At 41.7% G+C, this 24,350-nt stretch overlaps 2 protein-coding genes across 2 annotated transcripts in view; one reads left to right on the forward strand and one right to left on the reverse strand.

Annotated features, from left to right (window-relative positions):
• The window catches only part of LOC134814485 (uncharacterized), a 102,693-nt gene extending 88,344 nt beyond the window's left edge, over positions 1-14,349 (reverse strand). The window contains exon 1 of the mRNA XM_063822613.1: positions 14,318-14,349. The gene's annotated coding sequence lies outside the window, so the exon portion shown is untranslated. The remainder of the gene's footprint in view (positions 1-14,317) is intronic.
• Positions 1-24,350, forward strand: part of LOC134814488 (monoacylglycerol lipase ABHD2-like) — a 119,166-nt gene that overhangs the window by 78,178 nt on the left and 16,638 nt on the right. The window contains exon 9 of the mRNA XM_063822619.1: positions 20,763-20,848. Within this exon, the coding sequence (XP_063678689.1) occupies positions 20,763-20,848 (86 nt within the window). The remainder of the gene's footprint in view (positions 1-20,762; positions 20,849-24,350) is intronic.

The following is a 24,350-nucleotide window of genomic DNA, read 5'->3' on the forward strand; positions in this document are numbered from 1 at the left end:
AACTGAGCTGGTGTCAACTTGTGAGAAGCTAGACAGAGACAAGGAGGATCTACGTCTGTTGTGCAGAGGTAGCGATGGTGAGCCTGAGACTCCAGGGGTCTTGGGGGCAAGTATAGGAGTGATAGATATATCTTTCAGGGGTGTAGATAAGGCACTTCGGTTTCTTAGGAAAGTGGAGCTGCAGGTCCTGTAGGTCACAGAGGTACGTGAATTAGTGATCACATTATCTTTGGGTATTTGATGCGTATACTTCTTTTGGAAATCAGTACCATGCATTACAAGAACTGAACCCTGGTCGAGTTTGACTGTGATGGCATTTCCAGGGTTCTTAGCCTCTCTGATGAGCATGCAGCGCTGTTGGCCAAGTGACAGAGTAACGACAGGTTTTGAGAGGTCGACCTCTGGCTCGTTGTCACTGTGCTCACCACAGGAATCACGTCCAGTTCTATACTGGTTGATCAAAAAGCAGTCAGAGGAGCAATCAATGTTGTTGGGTGTGAAGAGGTTTTCGGCCATGTTCTGATATGCTGCAATAAGGCGAGGACATTGGGAGACAGAATTAGCTTTCATTACGATTCCTGAGAACGCATAGTCTACGGGTCCAAACCATGACGAGAGTCTTGGAAGTGCAAGTGGCGCCTGAGACTGCCTGTGGATTGTGTTGTACTGTTTAAGGGTGCCAGTATTTTCGATTTCAGAGGAAAATTGGTCACACAGTTGGCTTGCAAACACATCCTGAAAGAGACTGATTCTACAACCAGAGTCAGGATTGCTAAGCACATAGCATCCGGGCGTCGTGATGGTGATAGGTTTCGTAAAGTCAATAACATTTCCATCCAGGGGAGAGGAGTTGTTTCTCGATCTCGTTGATCGAGAATTATCTTCAGTAAGAGTTCTGTCTTGCATGAAGAATAGATGGTAGGGAGCACATAATGAGATGGGGGCCAGGGCACCATCAAACCAACCAACAGCCTGAAAATAAGATAATGAGAGTAACACAGTTTTGACAGGGGTGAGTGATATCAGGTAGAGAGGTAAAGTTAAACAAAATCATTTTCAAAATAAGATAAAAAAGGAACACAAGGTCTAATTACATGAAAGTTTGTGATGTGATTTGGAGAGATGTTGGTGCTTGGTGGAATAGGGGAGGGAGGGGAAGGGAGCGGGGTGGACTGCTATGGCCCAATGTAGAGATATAGAGGTTAATAAAACAAATATTTAATAAAACAAATATTTATTTTTACGGCACAATCAAACAATATCAATAATAAATAAATCAGGGGAGGTTTGAAGAGGTTTCAAGTGCCGAAGGCCACTGCTTATCTTTAGGATTTGAGAGTGACCTGTGCTTGAAACCCCCTCAACCATCCACTACGTCAATATAAAACTTATTATACAAATATAGAAAAATATAATTATCTAAGCTAAAATTGCTTATTGGTCTAGTTTGGTGACATAGGAGAGCCCAGTTGAGTTTTAGTTTAGGTTTATGTTTTAAATCATAGTTTGAAAGGTTAGCCATGTTTCATGGCAGAGAGAGATATCATGTGTGCAGAGCCGTACCAGATGTAGAATTTGAGATATAATATAGATTAGTTACCATATATTAGGGTCACCTCGATTTTGGAGGGATAGCAAGTGCTTTTTAAGGTTAGATTTAATAATACCTGACGAGGCTGATAAGTCTGAATTTTTGGAAGACCCCGGGATTATTATCCCATCTACATTAGCATCACATATTTCGAATACATAGGGGATGAGATCATTCCATATTTTCGTAGAGGTGTACAAAAAGTTCTGTTGGGAGATATCTAACCTCAGTAATGGGACAATCAGACGAAGTTTTTCATTTCTAGGACAGAACTTGAAAAGATCTTTAATCGACTGGGGGACATCAAATTTAAGAATTTTGAATAGCTCCATAAATGTATGGTACATGTGCAGATTCTCCAGGTTCATAATTTTCTGCTCAGTGAATAGCGGTTTAGTGTGTTCAAGACAGTAGTTCTTTTTAGCCATATGTTCGTTATAAGTTCTTGAACGTGCACAGGTTAAGTAGTATTCTTTATGATCAAAATTGGGAATGTTACCAAATAGCAGTCGTATACATCGTTTTTGAATAGCAAAGATTTTATTCAGCTTATGTTTAGGGATCCCACCCCAGCAACTTATACAATAGCTAAGATGTGACATAAAAAGAGCATTGTATAGTTTCAAATATTCAGATTTGGGAATGAATTTGCAAATTCTCTTAATCGATACAATACTGGAGTTCAGCTTTAAAGATAAATGATTAAGATGTGGTTCCCAACATAGCTGTTCGTCTATTATCACCCCAAGAAATTTTGTACATTGAACTTTTTCTAGCTTTTTGCCATCTATTGAAATCGTTAGATTCCTGTTAAAGGGCCGTGTTCTAGCACAGGTCTGTGTTGCTCTTGACAAACCTGGCTGAAAATGCATAAAACAACTTTTCCCTGCATTTATATGTAACTTGTTAGACTCCATATAGTTACTGACCTGTTTCATTACATGATTAGCTTTTTCAAAAGCTTCCTGTGCTGAACGACCTATCACAAAAATATTTGTATCATCAGCAAACAGGACGAATTCAGCCAAACTTGAGGAGCTCACAATATCATTTATATAAATCAGAAATAGTAGAGGTCCTAACACTGACCCCTGGGGTACACCATACTCAACTGAACACTTGTCCGATTTTTCAGTTTGAAAAGAAGTTACTTGGCTACGGTTTGTTAGATAGCTAGCAAGAGTTTTTAGTGCAATACCTCTTACTCCATAGTGTTCAAGTTTATGCAGGAGTTTATCGTGCTCAATTGTGTCAAATGCTTTACTTAGATCAATAAATATTCCAATTACATGATTTTTCTGTTCAATCTCATTAAGTATTTTATTGACAGAATAGTTTACGGCATGAGATGTTGAGTGTTGTTTTCTAAAACCAAATTGTCGATCATAAATCACGTTCATAGCACTGAGGTAATTATATAACCTATTATAAATTATTTTTTCAAGTATTTTGCCAAATATCGGTAATGTAGAAACAGGTCGATAGTTATCAAGGCATCGTGAGTCTCCTTTTTTATAAATTGGTGTAATAGAGCCCGTTTTAAGCTTGTTTGGAAAGACCCCATTGTCCAAGAACCAATTAAAGAATCTAGAGATATGACCAGACAGATAATTTACACTCTTTTTCAAGACTTTAACAGAGATATCACTTGCCTTCCCATTTTCAAGGCTACCAATAATTTTACTTATCTCTTCCTCGTCACAGGGGCTGAGAAAAAAAGAGTTCACTATTCTTTCTCTGCCCTTGAGGTATTGTTTAAACTTCGTTTTATTGAAATTGCCATCAGTTACCGTACGAGATGGTACAGAAGATTGAACTTTTGAATTAAGATTACGAGCAATAGACGAGAAGTAGATGTTAAATCCGTTGGCAATCTCACGGCGTTCAGTTACAATTCTACCATCAATTAAGAATGATGCTTTTATATCTTTTTTAGATTTACCCCTGAGTTCGTTGATCAATTCCCAGGTTTTTTAAATATTTCCTTTAGCAAGTTCAAATTTTTTCCCATAGTGGGCTTTTTTCGCAGATTTTATAGCTTTGTTTAAGATAGAACGATACTCCTTATACTTAAGATATAAAGTTTCCTCACCTAATGGGTTGATTTTGGTACACGAAGCCTTCCATCGCTTGTAGTGAAAGCCTTTAGTAAACACAGATTTAATTAACGCAGAAGTGATCCATGGATTCATCAATCTATTGCGTTTTGATTGAAAACCAGCAGTACAGTCCACTTTGAAATTCAGTTCGATTTTTTCGTGGACAGTTTCGACAAATTTTTCAAAACCTTCCTCATCATACGAAAAGTTCGATTGGTAGATATCCTTTCCAATATCATTAAGGAAACTTTCTATATTAGACTCACAGTAATCATACTTAGGTTTAAGTTTGGCAGTATTTGAACTCTCTTTAATATTACACGATATGAAACAGAAGATGGGGTTATGATGGGAAATCTTGGATTCAAGAATTCCAGATCCTAACACACGCTCAGTAGAGTTCACTAAAATATTATCAATTAAGCTTTCATTGCAACCCGGCTTGGCATGGGTGGCAATCGATATCAAAGGGATTAAATTGTTACTGTAGATAGTTTGTTCAAATTCAGCTATGTTTCGTCCCTGGGCCAAAAGATCAACATTGAAGTCACCTGTCAAGGCTACATTATTAGACGGTAGAAATTTCATCAACACATCAAGCTCAGCAAGTGCATCTTGAATATCACCACTAGGGGGCCTGTAAACAACACCAGCAATCTGTGGAACCTCTGTGTTAGTGATCTCAACGAAAAGTGTTTCAAGATTGTCAGAGCATTTACATAACTTTTCGATTCGGCTGTATTGGTACTGATTGTCAATATATGAGGGACCACATTCTATATTGGTATATCTGCATTTTGATGGTTTTGAGATAATTACATTTAAATGTTTCATTCTTTACTAAATGGTATGAGAACCCAAATTTTGCATGCATGACATTTCTGGGGACAAATAACATCTACTCGGAATTCAATCTTAACATAAGCATCTTAATCCAATTAGTTAATTGGTAATTTGCATCAGATATACCACTTTACAAATACTTCAAGTGATTTTTTTCTGTAAAATTGGTATATGTGCTCATATACCATTTTGATAGAATAAAATTATCCATTGAAATTGGTATAAGAGCAGATATACCATTTTGTTGTATATTAAGAAACTTTAGGAGTGAGTTATGAATAGGTACAACAGCTCTTGTACCAGTTATCAATTATTTCATATCGGGACCAAGAATAATATCGACACATATACCAATTGAAATCACAAAAATGAGTGTAAAATTTAAGTTTATATAAATGAACAAGTTGAAAAAACCATATCACGGCAGAAACCTTCAACATAGGTGAACAATTAAATTCAATAATGAACGTGAGAATATAAAAAGTTTGATCCAGAAAATTATGCGGTATGAGAATTTTTTTAAAACAAACAATTCAGTCCATGATTTATTTGGTATTAAAATATCACACGTATAATAATCAGATCTAATGCAACATGAAAGTTACGAGTTACAGTAACTGAAAAATATCGACTAGGTACTGCACAATATACTAAGTTATAGGTAATAAAGATTTAAACTAAGTATATTATTAACTTTATACTATGAGTATAAGCAACGTTTAGTATTTTTCTTTAGGTTCAATGAGGTAGGCTTTTATAAAATTCTTGGTAGAGTGGAGGAATAAAAACTATAAGATCTTTGGTGATGTCTTCGAACTTTCCCTTAGAAATTTTCTTTCCTGAGAGATGTTCGTATGAGAATCTAGAATAGTTTAACATGTGATAAGGTTTTTGCAAAAAATATGTTGTTATGCATTCCGTGATTAGGTTAAGTAGAATTTAAATGGAAGCAGGCATGGAATCATCATGTAAATTCAATGCTCATTGCTAACAGTAACTGTATAGTACAGATTACAGAAACTGAAACGACATAAGTTACATTACCTGTCTCATAAATTAACTTTGGTTCTCGCTGCTGAACCTGTTGCCGGGTGGAAACAATTTTCTCCTGAAACTTCACCACATTCTCCAAGTGCTCCTCCTTGAACCCATACCGTACCTTGTAACCGACATTATCTTCAGTTGCTTCAATACTCCTAATCTTGAACCATTTAATCTTTTCTCCAGCGGTGTCATTGATTTTGCTGACATGCAAAAAATTGATTCCCGGACCAATTTCAGCGTGAGTGAAGTCTTTAAATGTCCCCCCTGTCATCCTTACAACCTTAAATGGCGAAGGCTTTTTTCGAGCACTCTCGATTACTTTTATATACTGGTCCACTGTATAAATTGTTTCCAAGTTGGCCAGTTTTTTCTTTATTAAACCAAAGTCACGGTCACCGGCATTATACGAATGCCCAGTGACAAAAAATTTAACCGCTACACTCTTCAGGGACGGGACGTTTTTTACTGCCCATGCCAGAAACCATGCTACAATTGAATTTCTATTCTGTGCGACTGTTGAGTCGCACCAGTAGATGAGGCGCCCATACTTTTCTATCACCTTCACCGTTTCAGGGAGCATCATGTGTTGGTGTAAAACAGAACATATCTCATGACTCCCTTTTCCAGCTTCACTTTCAAGCCAAAGAAACATGGCTGCCTCATTTGAAGTATGATGGTGAATGCCCTCATTGTACAACCATAGCTGTCTTTTGTAGAAAACTAGGTTGTTTTCTATTTTGGGGAGAGGCATGGTACTTTGCATGTCGAAGGTATAGGTATATTCTAACAGCTGATCGATTTTGTGCTGTTCCAGAGCCTCCTTCTGGTCCTTGTTGTGCTGTTTCTTCTCCTCTTCCGATTTTGACAAGTCGTCACAATAGTTGCATTTGTCAGTGCTGAGAGCTTTGATCTTGACGTGAGGGAATGCTCTCTTGAAATACAATACAAATGTACCATACTTCGGTGGCTGGATGGTTGGATCCTTTTTGATTTCTTCTATCACCAGCTCATGAATCGTCTTTATAGTGATGTTGGGGGCTAGATATAGGACATTATCAGCCTCTTTCGAGGTGTCAGTGTAATGGACGTTGTATTTCGGGAACCGATTAACTACTATTTCAGTGGATCTAATGACTTCAGAACTGATAGCCGTTTTCTTTCGCTTGTAGTTTCCTGAACCCTGTTTCTTACCCTGACCTTTAAGGAGACGATTTATTCTGTTATTAGTGATACTGAAAGTGCACAAAAAGGTTGTCTGACACACTGATTTACCATTGATAGAGTATAGGATAGTGTTCTTTCTCTTGGAAGCTTTAGTGCTGTCACTCACTCTATGCTTCTCTGTCAATCTTGCATTCAGCATGAGCAGCCTATCTTGCTCCGGCTTTCCAGCACCCCAAAATCTCTCGAAGTTTTCCTGTCTCTCTTCTTCACTGACCAGACTGCATTTGTCTTTGCATTTATTTTCGCTGCAATCATTCAACTTTAACTTTTTTTCTGGTTTCACCTTTCCTGTCTTGGTGGTGATGTATTCTTGACCAAACTCCCGTTTTCTTTTGTTGACATTCTTTTCCCATAGTGAAGTTGTTTTACCCCGCTTCAGTCCTCGTCCCTTCTTCTCCTTCTCAGAAGCTTTGACTTGAATCTTTTCAAGACATATCTTGTGCCATTTCAGAAATGTTCCTTTGTCAAATTCAATATCATCAGTTGCGTTGTCATAAGATTCTATGACTTCTATCACCACTTCGTTCTCATTAACAGCATGCCCATGACAGGTCGTTCGTCCAGGATGGCATCTAACTTTACCGATTAACACCGAGTTCTGATAGCAATGATAAAGCGTTGGCGGCGCAGACGAAGCTACTGTCACCTGGCTCCCCTGGCCCTCAGCTAAAACCACTACAGGTTCAGATGGTGTAGCTACTGAAATACCTGGTAGCTCACCAGCTACACCCTCTGCTGAGATACTCGGTTCAGAAGGTGTAGCTGCTGAGATGCTCGGTTCAGAGGGTGTAGCTGCTGGAATATCGGGTTCAGAAGGTGTAGCTGCTGAGTCATTCGGTTCAGGGGGAGTAGCTGGTGAGCTATCTGTTTCAGAAGGTGTAGCTGCTGAGATACTCGGTTCAGAGGGTGTAGCTGCTGGAATATCGGGTTCAGAAGGTATAGCTGGTGAGACATTCGGTTCAGGGGGAGTAGCTGGTGAGCTATCTGTTTCAGAAGGTGTAGCTGCTGAGATGCTCGGTTCAGAAGGTGAAGCTGCTGAGATGCTCGGTTCAGAGGGTGTAGCTGCTGGAATATCGGGTTCAGAAGGTATAGCTGGTGAGACATTCGGTTCAGGGGGAGTAGCTGGTGAGCTATCTGTTTCAGAGGGTGTAGCTGCTGAGATATTCGGTTCAGAAGGTGTAGCTGCTGAGATGCTCGGTTCAGAGGGTGTAGCTGCTGGAATATCGGGTTCAGAGGGTATAGCTGGTGAGACATTCGGTTCAGGGGGAGTAGCTGGTGAGCTATCTGTTTCAGAGGGTGTAGCTGCTGAGATACTCGGTTCAGAAGGTGTAGCTGCTGAGATACTCGGTTCAGAGGGTGTAGCTGCTGGAATATCGGGTTCAGAGGGTATAGATGGTGAGACATTCGGTTCAGGGGGAGTAGCTGGTGAGCTATCTGTTTCAGAAGGTGTAGCTGCTGAGATGCTCGGTTCAGAGGGTGTAGCTGCTGGAATATCGGGTTCAGAAGGTATAGCTGGTGAGCTATCTGTTTCAGAGGGTGAAGCTGCTGAGCTATCTGTTTCAGAAGGTGTAGCTGCTGAGATGCTCGGTTCAGAAGGTGAAGCTGCTGAGATGCTCGGTTCAGAGGGTGTAGCTGCTGGAATATCGGGTTCAGAAGGTATAGCTGGTGAGACATTCGGTTCAGGGGGAGTAGCTGGTGAGCTATCTGTTTCAGAGGGTGTAGCTGCTGAGATACTCGGTTCAGAAGGTGTAGCTGCTGAGATGCTCGGTTCAGAGGGTGTAGCTGCTGGAATATCGGGTTCAGAAGGTATAGCTGGTGAGACATTCGGTTCAGGGGGAGTAGCTGGTGAGCTATCTGTTTCAGAGGGTGTAGCTGCTGAGATACTCGGTTCAGAAGGTGTAGCTGCTGAGATACTCGGTTCAGAGGGTGAAGCTGCTGAGCTATCTGTTTCAGAAGGTATAGCCACCTGAAGTTATCAACCATTATAACTCAACAATTTTGAACAGTTCTAGGGGTTAAACTTTATATTGTACCTATCTTTATAATACAATTTGTGCATATCTGTAAAGTCTGACGATAATTGCTGCATATGGTCCCTTAATTATAATACTGTGTTGTATTGTATTCTATGTTTTTTTGTATTGAAGTCTGAAAATGGAATAACGGTTTAGCCCGCTGCTATGCTGTTAACAGTGTTAAGTGATGGTAACATTGTATATACCTAATCTTATTCTTACTGTCTGGGATTTCCCTGTGAATTACAGTGGCTGATCTATAGCAAGCACTGGCCAGTTATCATTCTAATGTAGAATTTTAAAACATTACCTGCCATCTCCTGTATTGCTTCTGGATTACTCTCGCAGAAAAGTCCCTTTCCATTCTTTCCCAGACACCGATTGCAGTTGAAGTCGGGAGCCGTAATTTCGTCGCTGGTATCGGGTAAGCCTCTTTATCCTCTAAAAAGTAAACAGAGAAAACGCCTTTCTGAACTTGACGTTGGACGGTTCCGATATAAAAGGTCCTGCCATTCCCAAAGGCATTGGTTTCTACTTTATCCCCAGGTTTCCATACAGTCATTTCCTCTCTCCCACGTTTCCGTCCTGTTTTTACTCTTTCTGCTGAAGACATTGACTGGGAAACAATAACAGCTTAATTTATTATATGATTCAAATTCTGGGACGACGATTCTTGGTGTCTTGAGCTCAAAACACGTGGTTAACCTACGTTGAACAGTGTACAAAATAAATTCTAAAAACAAGTAATATCAGACGAGTATCAAATCTACCAAAAGCTGAAAGGGTAGTAAACTACTAAACCAATACAAGTTCAAAAAACTGGTGATCATACACGTATATAGACCGACACAAAACAATCACTGCAATCCAGAACTACCCCGTACTGCTGGCAAGCACAAATAAGAAGCAATTCACGGATGAGTATAGCCCTCAGTCAAACACACTATTGAGATCATTGAGATAATACACCGACGTTTTCCAAAACGAAAGTACCAACAATAAAATCTAGCACACTCCTGCTCTTCAAATAATTTGCGATAATCATTAACTTGATAACGGATTTAACTGTCAGTTCAATGTATCAATTTACACACATTCTATGGTGATGATATATTATGTGAGAAAAATTAGTAATAATTGTACAAAACATAACGGTATATCTGTATGTTTGACTTATAAAATACAAAGAATAGGGATTGAAACTGGTATATCATCAGATGTACCATTTATCAATTGTAAATTCAGCGGTAACAAAGTTGTGAAATTTGGTATATCAGCAGATATACCGATTTCATGAAATTCGAATGCTCATCAAATCTCACTAAAATGGTATATCTTCAGATATACCAATTTCACGGATAAGCTTAGTGAAATGATTTGGTATATGAGCTGTTGTACCAATTTACCATAAAAATTTAAACTATTTTCGACACATGAAATTGTCGTAGAATAAAGAAACCTAGCTCAAGCGATGCAGAATTTGATGCTGATCACCGTGGTATAATTTTCTTAAAAATGGTATATGTGCTGATATACCAATATAGAATGTGGTCCCACATATATACCAAGGCCACTACCTTTCTTTTTCCCATCAGTTTTAGAGTTGTACTCACTGCTGTAACCATCAATTTTGTATAGATCTTTATTTTCCTCATTAATGTTTGTTTCAGCTAGCGCAATAACTGCAAATTTCTCATCATATTGACTCATATCAGTAATAAAGCTGTCAAAGTTAGATGCGTTCCCATCAATGTTGTTAAACACAATAGATATAAACGGCTTGTTATGGTTAAGTATGTTTTTTGACAGCCGGTTGAAATTTGTCATGTTATAATACCTACAGTCTTTTAGAATGTTTGAAATAGTCTCCATATCCTCGTCTCTTTCTACAGTGTTGGGATCATATTTGTCATAAATAATTGAGTTAAAAGGATTGTACCTTTGGGATTTGAAGGCGTAACACTGACTGCAGTGCCACATTTGTTTAACATGATCAAATTTAAAACTCTGTTCAGAACATTTGGCATGATATATTGTATCGCAACTCTCACATATTATGATTTTATGATGGCTTAGTACATTGCTATCACAACCTGGACATCTCTCTCTTGTAATATTGAAGTTTATTGAGGTCATATCGGTAAGATATCACCCGTACTACCCCTACTTAGGGCACTCCTATAGTCACCATTTCCACCTTTAAATCTTTCTGTGGACTGACTTCCACCACGTTGTACAATACACCGTTTTATGTTCATACAAAATATTTTCAGGCCTTCTCTCCCGAGATGAACAACATCATTGACCAATGGTGTGCCATCACGTGAGAATCTACCATACTTAGAGGGCATACATCCGTTAACAGAACCTAGTACAGAGTTATCTATAATAAACATGTTTTTCCTATTATAAACCATGTCGACAATTAAACTGTTTAACTCCCCTATACGTGAGTTAACAAACTGTGATTTGGTGGGCAAGAGTAAACTAATATGAACTTTACTATTAGGATAAAATTGCTGAATTTCACAACATTTCTTCTTAAGCTTAGCAATAAGTGTTCTAGTGGATGGTCTGTTGGAATCATCTCGAATATCATTGATTCCCGTATGTATAACAATGTTCCGAAAGGGGCCTATGTCTTTGGGAGCAGGAATATCGTCGATTTTAGCAGCCCACATTCGCTTACCGGGAACCCATTTTCCTAGAGTTCCAACATCTTTACCAAATTTAATGTACTTAGTGTTTGAGTCTCCAATTAACACTGTGCTATTTTTGTAGAAAGGCGCAATATGCCTAAAGGTAAAGCTGTACCTCACAGAAGTTTTCTCTTCAGATTCCTCGCCATCTTCCTCGCCATCTTCTCAATCAATACCATGATTCCAGATTTCTTGGGACATTCTGGACATCACGTATACACTTCCATCTTTGAGCTTTAAGGACTTTTCAGTCGACTTATGTGTGAACTTTATTGTGCGTTCTTCACCAAGGGACACAGTGACTATTATCGATTCTGGGTCAATAAGAACCTCATTGTCGCAGTGTTGGGGGATATGGCTACTATTGCCTGTATATCTTGTAACAAGGCAAGAGTTCAGCCAGCTCTTCCTATTGGGGAGAGAGGGACGCACACAGTCCAAAAGATCTTGTATCTCCGGTGGAGTTTCCTTTGCCTGATGATAGGCTCCTGTGTACCAGTATCCATGTTCACCAAAGTAGACAACATCCCTGCTGCCACCAACCGAAGAAAAATCCGCACTATTGTCCTCCAGCAGCTTTATAAGTTTGCTGTGAAGCTCAACAGGCACTATATCTTCCTGATAAGTTAGATAAGGGTCACATGCAGGGCCTTCAGGAATTTGAGATGCAGCAAAGTGAGGAGAAGTAGTGTTAGGGGTCATAAGGATAGATTCATTGTAACGTAGTTCACCTTCATCAAAGTTCTGTGTGGACGTTGAGGGACATACATGATCATTGATCTTTTCCAATTGCACTTTGATCTGGGTCATCAGGTTGTCAACATGATCGAAAGTACTGCTGTTAGTCGGAGGTTGCTCTGTCATAGGTATATTTTTGAGAGAGTCCTTCAGGCCATCAATCTCCTGTTTGAGAGAGTTGCTGGTTGTCTCAAGAGCTGAGCCACTCTCCTTTACTTTCGTAAGTACACCCTTGATAGAAGCTATGTCTTCAGTGATATCTTCAATTCCAGTCACTAATCGTTCTGTTCTTTTGGAGTGTTCTTTGAAACAACTGTCCTCCTTGAGTATGAGGTGTTTGATATGCTCGTTGAAGAACTCTATGGTTGTTGTACTTTCTTTGAGTTCCTCATTACACTTTGATATCTTAGAAATATTGCTAAAGAATTCTGTTAACGCTTTGGATTTTTCCTCCTCCTTCAATCTTCTTGTGTAAGGAAAGATAAAGCAGTCCGGGCACTTCCAGGAAGTGCTGAGCTTCTTTAGAGAAGTTGCTGTGAGGCCAGCAAGGTTAACACAGTTAGAATGGAAGGTCTGCTTACAAGTAACACATAAGATTGCAGGGTTCTTTGACTCTACAAAGCAGGGACACTTAGAGAGTAGCGTTCCTGGGATCGATGCTGGTTCGTTGCTCTCTACATCTACAAAGTCTCCATCAGATGTTAGATCTGCATCTGGCTCTGTGTTCCTATTATGTATTCTGCTAGTGACTTTTCGGCTTAAAACAGGGCTTGAAATAGGGGTGGATCCAGCTGACTTGCACCCTCGATACGTGGAATTAAAGAGGTCCGATCTCCTGTCGAGTTTCTTGTCGGTCTTTTTCATGATGATAATGGATGCGGAGTACAGGGGTGAGCGGAGGGGGCCAGGGTCAGACCCATCGAACCAGACCAGTAAACCTGAAACAAGCTAGGCGGCAGTGAGATGAGTAACATAAATTTATCAGTGATCACGTTAAGCTTAGCAGGAATCACCAGTATATTTAAGGCTAGTTAATGAGTTATTAAGTACGATTGTTGATTGAAAATGAATAAAGTATATCGAAACGTCAATTGTTTTGGATGAGATGTAAAATGGAGTGAATGTGCAATGAGGGGGAAGGGGCTGGGGTAAGGATCGGAGGGGTTGGGGTAAGGAAGGGCTATCAATTCAAATTCAATGTAAATTTTCAACTTTATCAATAAACAATCCCACACAAATATTAGTTAGAATCTCAAATCTGAATGAATGTACACATATAAAGGGTAAATAGTCTGCGGGTATTATATATAAATTTTTTAATAAAAAATGTGTGGGGAGGCAGATAACAGGGGAAAAAATGGGGAGAGGGATTTTGCAAGACTGCAGGTGGATATCTTTACTTTTTAGATTTCCATTGAATAACTGTCTTGGGTTAAATAATCTTCTCACTCTAACACGAATAGGACAGCATAATGATAAAAGCACAGCTAAACCTCAAGTGCAATTTTAAACATTTAAAAAAATTAATATTCATCTGTTAATACTTTTAGAGTTATGACAATCAAAGATATCAGTATAAATTTAAAGTATAATTTAAATTTGAATTTGTCATACATTAAATGAGCAATAAAGTAATTACATATCAATACGTTTTAGTAAATTTGCTATTTGCAGTGGTTCACAAAACCATTACTTATAATAACTGCTATTTTATTGAGGCTCTTCTATTTCAAGTGCAGACCGTAGTCACCATACATTTCAACACTACATACAGCAGTATCATATATATATACAAATATTTAAGGATATCCAGACTGTAGCCAAGCAAGTTCGCAGGGTTAAAAGTAGGGTCAGGGTAGGGTCACGTGGACGTGGATTTGAATGATGATGTTTATGGCGGTGCTGATGCTGATTGTAGAAAAATGATAATTACTCAACTTGCTTCAGGAGTCCATGGCTAGTCTTCTGAGTACACGACCCGGCCACCCCGCATCACCCCCACACACCTTTTCCAATTAGTGCTGCATTACTTGCGAACTTGCTTGACTGACATTCTTTTTCGACATCCTCAAATTATTTGTTATATAGTAGTGTTGAAAGTATTAAAACAACCTGCTATTGACTTATTTAGTAAGTCAATAGCAGGTTGGGTGTGGGATTTGAGTACAATTTATAGAGGAAGGGGAGGCGGGGGTAAGGAAAAGTTTGTATATAAAAGATACAGTATTATATATAGATATAGAATATATTGATATATAGGATAGAATATATATACATGTACACAGTATAATACCACAACACTACTATATAAAATACCTCTATTCAAGGATGTCCATGCAGTCCAGAGTACCCGCAACAGGTAAAAGGAGGGAGGGGTAGGGCTAGGCTAGGGTAGGGTAGGGTAGTGAAGGAGAGAGTGTTTGTGTCATTGTGATGGAGACGAGATGCAGTGCAGATGTGACATGAATCTAAAGAACTCATCTTATTTTCAAGGCTGATAGCCAGTCTTCTGATGCCACTGGCCCCCAGAGCTCACATGCACCCCGTTACCAAGTCGTTTACAGCTGCATTTCTTGTTGCGGGTACTCTAGACTTCCATGGTACATCCTCAAATTATTTGTTATATAGTAGTGTTGAAAGTATTAAAACTTAGCGCAGTGGTAAATTGGTTATGACAGGAGGTTAGTAAGTTAATGAGATCACACAGACAGGGCTCAGGTGGCGGATAATCTCATTAAATGGGCCTATTAACTGCTAAGGCATCATGTAGCCGGTGGGCCCGACATGATACGACATATCTTGACACGTCGGGGTTTGTCGGGATTTGTCAGGGTTTGTCGGGGTTTGTCGGGGTTTGTCAGGGTTTGACGGGGTTTGACGGGGTTTCCGGTTTGTCGAGCCTGGAGGCTTTTTTTTTTCTTTTTTTTTTTTTTTTTGGTTGAGTCTCCCAACAAAAAGCCGAGACGGAGTCATCAAGCTTTACGTGGAAAAACACTATACAAGAAGGCCTCATGTAGCCGGTGGGCCCGAGGCAAAACCCCTCGACAAACCCCGACAAACCCCGTTTGTCGGGGTTTGTCGGGATATGTCGGGGTTTGTCGGGGTTTGTCGGGGTTTGTCGGGGTTTGTCGAGCCTGGAGGCTACATGATGCCTCTGCTAGATAAGTAAGTTAGATAGTTGTTGAGTAAGTTAACTTAGTAAACGTGTTGATCTCGTCAACACTAATTGTAGCTGTACGTGATCTCGGCAACACTAATTGTAGCTGTACGTGATTTTCACGGGGGGGGGGGGGGGGGGGGGGGGGGATCATGTTTTTTGTCCGTTTGGCAGCTATATTTTCAAAACGGACAAAAAATAAAGCGGACAAAAACGGACAAAAAATAACAAAAATTGAAATAACATTTAGATGCTTCCTCCTCCTCCTCCTCCTCCTCCTCCTCTTCCACCTCCTCAGTCATCCTCCTCAGTCCTGCTCCTCCTCCTGAGTCCTCCTCCTGGGTCCTCCTCCTGAGTCCTCCTCCTCCTCTTCATCCTCCTCCTCTTCATCCTCTTCCTCCTCAGTCCTCAGTCCTTCTCCTCAGTCCTCCTCCTCAGTCCTCCTCCTCATCCTTCTTCTCAGTCCTCCTCCTCAGTCCTCCCCCAGTCCCCCTCCTCCTCCTTCTATTCAGTCCTCCTCCTCATCCTCCTCAATTCTCCTCAGTCCTCCTCCTTCTCAGTCCTCCTGAGTCCTCCTCCTGAGTCCTCCTCCTCCTCCTCCCCCTCCCTCTCAGTCATCCTCCTCAGCCATCCTCCTCAGCCATCCTCTTCAGTCCTCCTCAGTCCTCCTTAGTCCTCCTCCTCCTGGGTCCTCCTCCTCCTCTTCATCCTCCTCCTCTTCCTCCTCTTCCTCCTCAGTCCTCAGTCCTTCTCCTCAGTCCTCCTCCTCATCCTTCTCGTCAGTCCTCCTCCTCCTCAGTCCTCCAGCTCCCCCAGTCCCCCTCCTCCTCCTATTCAGTCCTCCTCCTCCTCCTCCTCAGTTCTCCTCCTTCTCATTCCTCCTTCTGAGTCCTCCTCATTCCTCCTTCTGAGTCCTCCTCCTCCTCTTTCTACTGAGTCCTCCTCCTGGGTCCTCTTTCTCCTCCTCCTCCTCAGTCCTCCTCCTCCTCCCTCTCAGTCATCCTCCTCAGTCATCCTCCTCAGCCATCCTCCTCAGCCATCCTACTGAGCGATCCTCCTCAGCGATCCTCCTCAGTACTCCTCATTCCTCCTCCTTCTCAGTCCTCCCCCTCAGTCATCCTTCTCCTCCTCCTCCTCCTGGGGGGATCCTGTTTTTTCCGTTCGGAACCCTATATTATCAAAATGGACAAAAAATAGAGCGGACAAAAACGGACAAAAAATAACAAAAATGGAAATAATATTTAGATGCTTCCTCCTCCTCCTCCTCCTCCTCCTCAGTCTTCCTCAGTCATCCTCCTCCTCCTCCTGAGTCCTCCTCCTGGGTCCTCCTCCTGGGACCTCCTCCTCTTGGGTCCACCTCCTCTTCATCCTCCTCCTCTTCCTCCTCAGTCCTCAGTCCTCCTCCTCAGCTCAGTCCTCCTTCTCAGTCCTCCTCCTCATCCTTTTCCTCAGTCCTCCTCCTCAGTCCTGCCCAGTCCCCCTCCTCCTCCTATTCACTCCTCCTCCTCCTCCTCCTCCTCCTCCTCCTCAGTCCTCCTCCTCCTCAGTCCTCCTCCTTCTCAGTCCTCCTCCTCCTCCTCAGTCCTCCTCCTCCTCAGTCCTCCTCTTCCTCCTCCTGGGTCCTCCTCGTGGGTCCTCCTCCTCGTGGGTCTTCCTGATCCTCCTCAGTCCTCTTCCTCCTCCCCTCCTCAGTCCTTCTCTTACTCCTCCTCGTCCTCAACAGTCCTCCTTCTCCCCAGTCCTCCTCCTCCTCCTCATGGGGCCTTTTCCTGGGTCCTCCTCCTGGGTCCTCATCCTCCTGGGTCCTCCTCCTCCTGCTTCTCCTCCTCAGTCCTTCTCCTCCTCAGTCCTTCTCCTCCTCAGTCCTTCTCCTCTTCCTCCTCCTCCTCAGTCTTCATCATATTCCTCAGTCCTCCCCCAGTCACCCTCCTCCTCAGTCCTCCCCCAGTCACCCTCCTCCTCATCCTCATCCTCCTCATCAGTCCTCCTTCGCTTTCTCAGTCCTCCTCTTCAGTCCTCCTCCTCCTTCTTTTCCTGGTTTCTCCTCCTCAGTCCGCATTCTCCTCCTCAATCCTTCTCAGTCCTTTCCCCAGTCACCCTCCTCCTCATCCTCCTCATCAGTCCTCCTTCTCCTTAGTCCTCCTCCTCAGTCCTCCTCCTCCTCCTCATGGGTTCTCCTGGATCCCTCTTCTCCTCCTCAGTCCTTCTCCTCCTCCTCAGTTATCCTCCTCCTCCTCCTTCTCCTCCTGGGTCCTCCTCCTTCTCCTCACCAGTCCTCCTCCTCAGTCCTCCTCATCCTCTTCATCCACTTACTTCTCCTCCTCATCAGTCCTCCTCAGTCCTCCTCCTCAGTCCTCCTCCTCCTCGTCCTCAGTCCTCGTCATCAGTCCTCATCAGTCCTCCTCCTCCCAAGTCATCCTCCTCCTCCTGGGGCCTTTTCCTGTGTCCTCCTCCTCCTGGGTCCTCCTCCTGGGTCCTCCTCCTCTTCCTTCTCCTCAGTCCTTCTCCTCCTCAGTCCTTCTCCTCTTCCTCCTCCTCAGTCTTCCTCAATCCTTTCCCCAGTCACCCTCCTCCTCATCCTCATCCTCCTCATCAGTCCTCCTTCTCCTTCTCAGTCCTCCTTCTCAGTCCTCCTCCTCCTCTTCTTCCTGGTTCCTCCTCCTGGGTCCTCCTTCTCCTCCTCAGTCCTCCTCCTCTTCCTCCTCCTCCTGGGTCCTCCTGATTCTCCTCAGTCTTCTTCCTCCTTCTACTCCTCAGTCCTCCTCCTCTTCAATCCTCCTCTTCCTCCTAAGTCCTCCCCTCCTCAGTCCTCCTAAGTCCTCCCCTTCTCAGTCCTCCTCCTCATCAGTCCTCTTCACCAGTCATCCCTCATCCTCCTCAGTCCTCCTTATCCTCATCCTTCATCTCCTTCCTTCATCTCCTTTCTCCTCCTCATCCTCCTCATTCACCTCCTTCTCCTCATCAGTCCTCCTCCTCACTGCTCACTCCTTCTCCTCCTCCTCGTCCTTAGTCCTCTTTATCAGTCCTCATCAGTCCTCCTCCTCCTCAGTCCTCCTTTTGGGGCCTTTTCCTGGGTCCTCCTCCTCTTGGGTCCTCCTCCTCTTGGGTCCTCATCCTCATCCTTCTCCTTAGTCCTCCTCCTCCTCAGTCCTCCTCTTGAGTCCTTCTTATCCTCCTCCTCCTATTCATTCCTCCTCCTCAGTTCTCCTTCTCAGTCTCACTCCTCCTTCTCAGTCCTCCTCCTCCTCTTCTTCCTGGTTCCTCCTCCTGGGTCCTCCTTCTCCTCCTCACTCCTCAGTCCTCCTCCTCTTCCTCCTCCTCCTGGGTCCTACTGATCCTCATCAGTCTTCTTCCTCCTTCTACTCCTCATTCCTCCTCCTCCTCAATCCTCCTAGGCCTCCCCTTCTCAGTCCTCCTCCTCATCAGTCCTCTTCACCAGTCCTCCTCCTCAGTCCTCCTTATCCTCATCCTTCATCTCCTTTCTCCTCTTCATCCTCCTCATACACCTCCTTCTCCTCATCAGTCCTCCTCCTCACTCCTCAGTCCTTCTCCTCCTCCTCCTCCTCCTCGTCCTTAGTCCTCTTTATCAGTCTTTATCAGTCCTCATCGGTCCTCCTCCCCAGTCCTCCTCATGGGGCCTTTTCCTGGGTCCTCCTCCTGATCCTGGGTCCTCCTCCTCTTGGATCCTCCTCCTCTTGAGCCCTTCTTCTCCTCCTCCTCCTATTCATTCCTCCTCCTCAGTTCTCCGTCTCAGTCTCACTCCTCCTCAGCCCCCCTCCCCTCCCTCCTCAGTCCCCCTCCTCAGTCCCCCCTCCTCCTTTTCCTCTCTTTCATCTCTCAATAATTTGTTCAATTTATAATTATTGTTGGTGTTATTGTTAACATAATTTATTGTTATATACTAAAATGTTTTTAAGCGCATTTGAGTCTGACTCAAAATGTGCTCAAGAATCTTTGTGTTTAACAAAGTTTTACTCTCCAGTAATAAAACTTTTCATCCCTTTTTATGTTATTAAAAAATGTTTAGACTATTCTTTGTGCCTAATTGAAGATTAAAAGTTTGAGAAAGGACCATGGTCATTAACCGGGCTACCCATTTCTGCAGATAGCCTGTTACAAATTGTGGAGAAAATTTAAATCAAAAGTTACAATTTTTGTCCGTTTTTGTCCGTTTGGCAGCTATATTTTCAAAACGGACAAAAATTAACGGACAAAAACGGACAAAAAATAACATGATCCCCCCCCCTTTTCACGCTCTAGGGAGCGCAGACTATTTGTTTGGGCTATTTATTGTTTGAAACATTATAAACATTGATATGATGATGGTTAAGAAGTTATAATATATATAATATCACTAATCAATGCGTTGAGCCTGTACGTGTTCTACGAACAGAGCAAGACTATTTCCTCTTCAATGTTCCTCCTGTTTCAAATAATTGTAAGACTGGACGAAGTTTTAGTTACTGTTGATCCTATGTTTGGAATCAGCTACCGTATGCATTAAGAACTTCGCATGATATTCTATTGTTCAAAAAGAAACTTAAGATTTATCTTTTTGAAATTATATTCTAGCTAGTTAAACAAGGAATTGAAACTGTGGGGCTCCGTGTAGACCAACTTACCTGTGGCTAAAGCTCTAATATACAAAAACAATACATTCAATTACATTGCACAGCGAAGGGTCGCCATATAATAACTTTATTATACACTAAATTAAACGATAATCTTAAAAAGTAAAATTCCATAAGTTCATGTGTTTTGTTAATTAGTGTAGTTACATTGAAGAAACTGTTAAAAAGATGAATGGCACCGTGCCCGGGGAGGGAAGATCAGGTACCAAGTTTTGTACGTGATCCCCCGGACCCCCCCCCCCCCGCCGTGTTTCTAGAATACGGAACCAAGTTTGGTATGTGATTCTTGAACTCTGGGAGTCTGTTTAAAGTTAACGGCAACATAATTAGATTGATTACTAGTATAACTATAATAATTGATACATTAACAGGGTTAACACCTTACATAAGATATAGACTACAGTCCACAGTGTACAGTACGTGGTCTTAGTAACTCCGCTATGTGTAAAGAATAGAGAACTTGTTGTTGTGTTAATTGGTCAATATGGAAACTGCTGTACCTCAGTACATTAAATAGACTAGAGCCAGTACTTATTATATCTAAAATCCCTATTTAATGAAACTACTAATTAGTTACCCTAATTAATTACTTCTCTGTATTGTATCATTGTAACTGACTGTCACTCGCAGAGACCAGCGAAACTGTTAATTAGTTACCCTAATTACTACTTATTAGTTACCTTAATTACTACTAATTAGTTACCCTATTTAACCCTCGCAGAGACCAGAGAGACAAGACTGGTTTGTAGGTGTGATCTCAGCCTGTCAAGGATACGATATCAGCAAACAAGGACCCTACTTCCTCACGTACGTAATTAGCTTATTTGTTAATTAATTAGCTTATTTGCTAATTAATTAGCTTACTTGTTGATTAATTAGTTTACTTGTTATTTAATTAGCGTACTTGTTAATTAATTAGCTTACTTGTTAATTAATTAGCTTACTTGTTAATTAATTAGCTTACTTGTTAATTAATTAGCTTACTTGTTAATTAATTAGCTTACTTGTTAATTAATTAGCTTACTTGTTAATTCATTGGATTACTTGTTAATTAATTAGCCTACTTGTTAATTAATTAGCTTACTTGTTAATAAATTAGCTTTCTTATTTTTACGTTTCTTCTAATTTCAATTATTATGAACAGTGAATTACTCCGAAAATTTAATGTAGTTCACATTACTTACTGCAAAACTCATTCCATAATCTGGAACTCCTGCCATTCAAATCCGATTTTCTTTGAAAATGAACCGAAATCTTTACTGCCTGGTTATACCCCAAGGAATCTGCAGCTATTTAAGATTTATCATATTAATATAATATACACTATACAGTATACACTGTATTATGTTTTATCTGATCTGATTCTTACGAACCAAATATCACGAAGAATATTCAAGATTGTCAAGATTGCCTATTGTACTACAGTCTACACATGACAAGACATGGGTAGTCAATGGTTTCCGTAAGCAATAAGTCAGCAGTTCTGTCGAACTCTAAATCTGATTCCGTAGTTCCGTGGAAAATACTTACGGTTTCCATTTCTACGTTTCACCTTTCCTTTCTGAAGACAAATTAGTCGTATACGGTATTTAATGTAAGATTAAGTGTAGATTTAGACGATATAGTTTCAGAGGCACATATTAGGTGCGATGGGTGCGGGATCGCACATTTTACCGTTTTCCGCACATTTCCGCATAATTTATTGTTTTCTGCACACTTCCGCACATTTTGTAATTTTCTGCATATTTCCACATAATATAGCATTTTCCGCGTATAAATTTCGCATAATTTTGAAATTTTCGCGTTAAGATTTTCGAGTGTAAAAACCAAAATATGTTAAAAGTCGGGCCCTTTTAGGACCGTGACTCAAGCCCTTTAGGACCGTGACTCAGGCCCTTTCGGGACCGTGACCCAGGCCCTTTTGGAACTCATACCTAGGCCACGTGACCCAGTTACCACGTGACCCAGGCCCTTTCGGGACCCTTACCCAGGCCCTTTCGGGACCCTGACCAAGGCCCTTTCGGGACCGTGACCTAGGCCACGTGACCCAGTTACCGCGTGACCCAGGCCCTTTCGGGACCCTGATCCAGGCCCTTTCGGGACCCTGACCCAGGCCCTTTCGGGACCCTGACCCAGGCCCTTTTGGAACTCATGCCTAGGCCACGTGACCCGGTTACCACGTGACCCAGGCCCTTTCGGGACCATGACCCAGGCCCTTTCGGGAGCGTTACCCAGGCCCTTTCGGGACCGTTACCCAGGCCCTTTTGGGACCGTGACCCAGGCCGTTATGGAACTCTCGTCGTTACCGTACTTCGATCATACCTGCAGCCCTTTTTATCGGGTAATGAGCTCTATTTGTTGTAGCGTTGGCTTTTTTATAGTGGGCTTAATGGATCTTGGATCAAATGGTTTACAAGTACTGACGATCAATGCCAACAAGCGTGTCACATATTTGCGATCACGCATGGGATCTGATCGACTCTATCAAGAGGCGTCTTCAAATAACTGTCCCCTGATCTCTACCAGATCAAGTCACTGTTCTCAGATAACTGAATCTCAATATAGGTTCAATCATGGTCTTAGTAAAGAACTACACATAAACAGACCTATTTTTGATAAGAGCGGCGGTTATACGTTTAGAATTTCCAAAGTCCTTCAGAAAATGCAAAAGAATACCGCACAATTCCCGCACAAATTTCGAAAAAATCGTCGCACATTTGCCGCATAATTGGTAAAAATTTACCGCACCTTACCGCACATTTTACCTTTATAGTCGGGTGCGGTACCGCATAATTTCTATTTTTTTACCGCACCTAATATGTGCCTCTGTATAGTTTAAGTTATTCACAGCGGGTACTGTTCAAGCTCTTTGAAGTTAGATCTAAAGTTACACACACTTTACTTTCCGCAGAAGTGAGAAGAGCTCTATACCACACTATTACACATTAAACAGGCCGGTCTTTGTGACCCTGTCTATTGTAAGTGAATGTTACCAATTATAGAAGAGTCAGTGTGAAATGAAAATAACCTTCCACTCTAGAGAGGGGGTAATTATGATAACGTGGATAGTTGATAGGGTCAAAATTTGTTAAGTTGTATTTATGAATATAGTAGAAGATGGAGGGACTGGTAGAGAGAGAGAGAGAGAGAGAGAGAGAGAGAGAGAGAGAGAGAGAGAGAGAGAGAGAGAGAGAGAGAGAGAGAGAGAGAGAGGGAGAGAGAGAGAGAGAGAGAGAGAGAGAGAGAGAGAGAGAGAGAGAGAGAGAGAGAGAGAGAGAGAGAGAGAGAGAGAGAGAGAGAGAGAGAGAGAGAGAGAGAGAGAGAGAGAGAGAGAGAGAGAGAGAGAGAGAGAGAAAGAGAGAGAGAGAGAGAGAGAGAGAGAGCACCCCCTGTGTCTCACAACATACTACTCACAACTGTGCACTTCCTCAGAATTCACATCACTTAGTTCAGTTAAGTGGTATGGTATGTCCCCCTTCTTTGGAAAACCACTGAGTTTCACATTAAACATTCAATAAGACGTGAACTCTGAGCTTGGCAATATTATAGGTATAAAAGCTTGTAGATGATTGGAAGAGTTACGTGAGTAAAACAGAATAACTGCACCGTCGCTGCTTTCTGCAGATATTTAGTTACCGCGCGCTTACCAGAATTGTCCGTCATAAATATAGTAGAGTTTGGACCTTCAGCGGTAGGACACTTTTGACTCGTCAGATAATAAATTTAATTATATTTCTCATAATGTAATATCGGGAATGATTAATTGAATTCTTATTGTGAATTTTTTTCGGACATTTCCACATTGTTACACAAGTGTAACCAGCCAATTACAGCAGCCGAAGGATTCAATTATACATTAGGCCAGTGACGGTTAAGGTAGTGTGTAGACTGTGTACCATATTTTCTTCGCCCGAGACCTTACTGCAACGGGCAGCTCCTCATTTAACCCTCACACCCGATTTCTCGGGTATTCGGCTGAGTGGACCGGGGGCAGGGGGCTGTAGGATGTAGACTTTGTGGAGTAATTAGGCGATAGAATCTCTGTTTCATATCTGTATGAAATATCAGTAAAGTTTTACATCTAGAGGATTGGTAGCGACATTGTTTTAAGTTATAATACTCGCATTTTATCAGACTCTGTTAATCTTTTAATTTAGATTTACCCAGATATTTAATTAAATATACCCAGATGTTAATTTAAATATACCCAGATATTTTAAACTGTAAATCTCAATATGAAGTAAGTGAGATTGAACAGTTTGACTAAAAAGAAGAAAAAACGTACTGTAACTCAGATCCAGCACAAATA

This window comes from Bolinopsis microptera, chromosome 4 (genome assembly GCF_026151205.1).
Source record: "Bolinopsis microptera isolate Bmic1 chromosome 4, MBARI_Bmic_1.0, whole genome shotgun sequence".
Classification (NCBI taxonomy): Eukaryota; Metazoa; Ctenophora; class Tentaculata; order Lobata; family Bolinopsidae; genus Bolinopsis; species Bolinopsis microptera.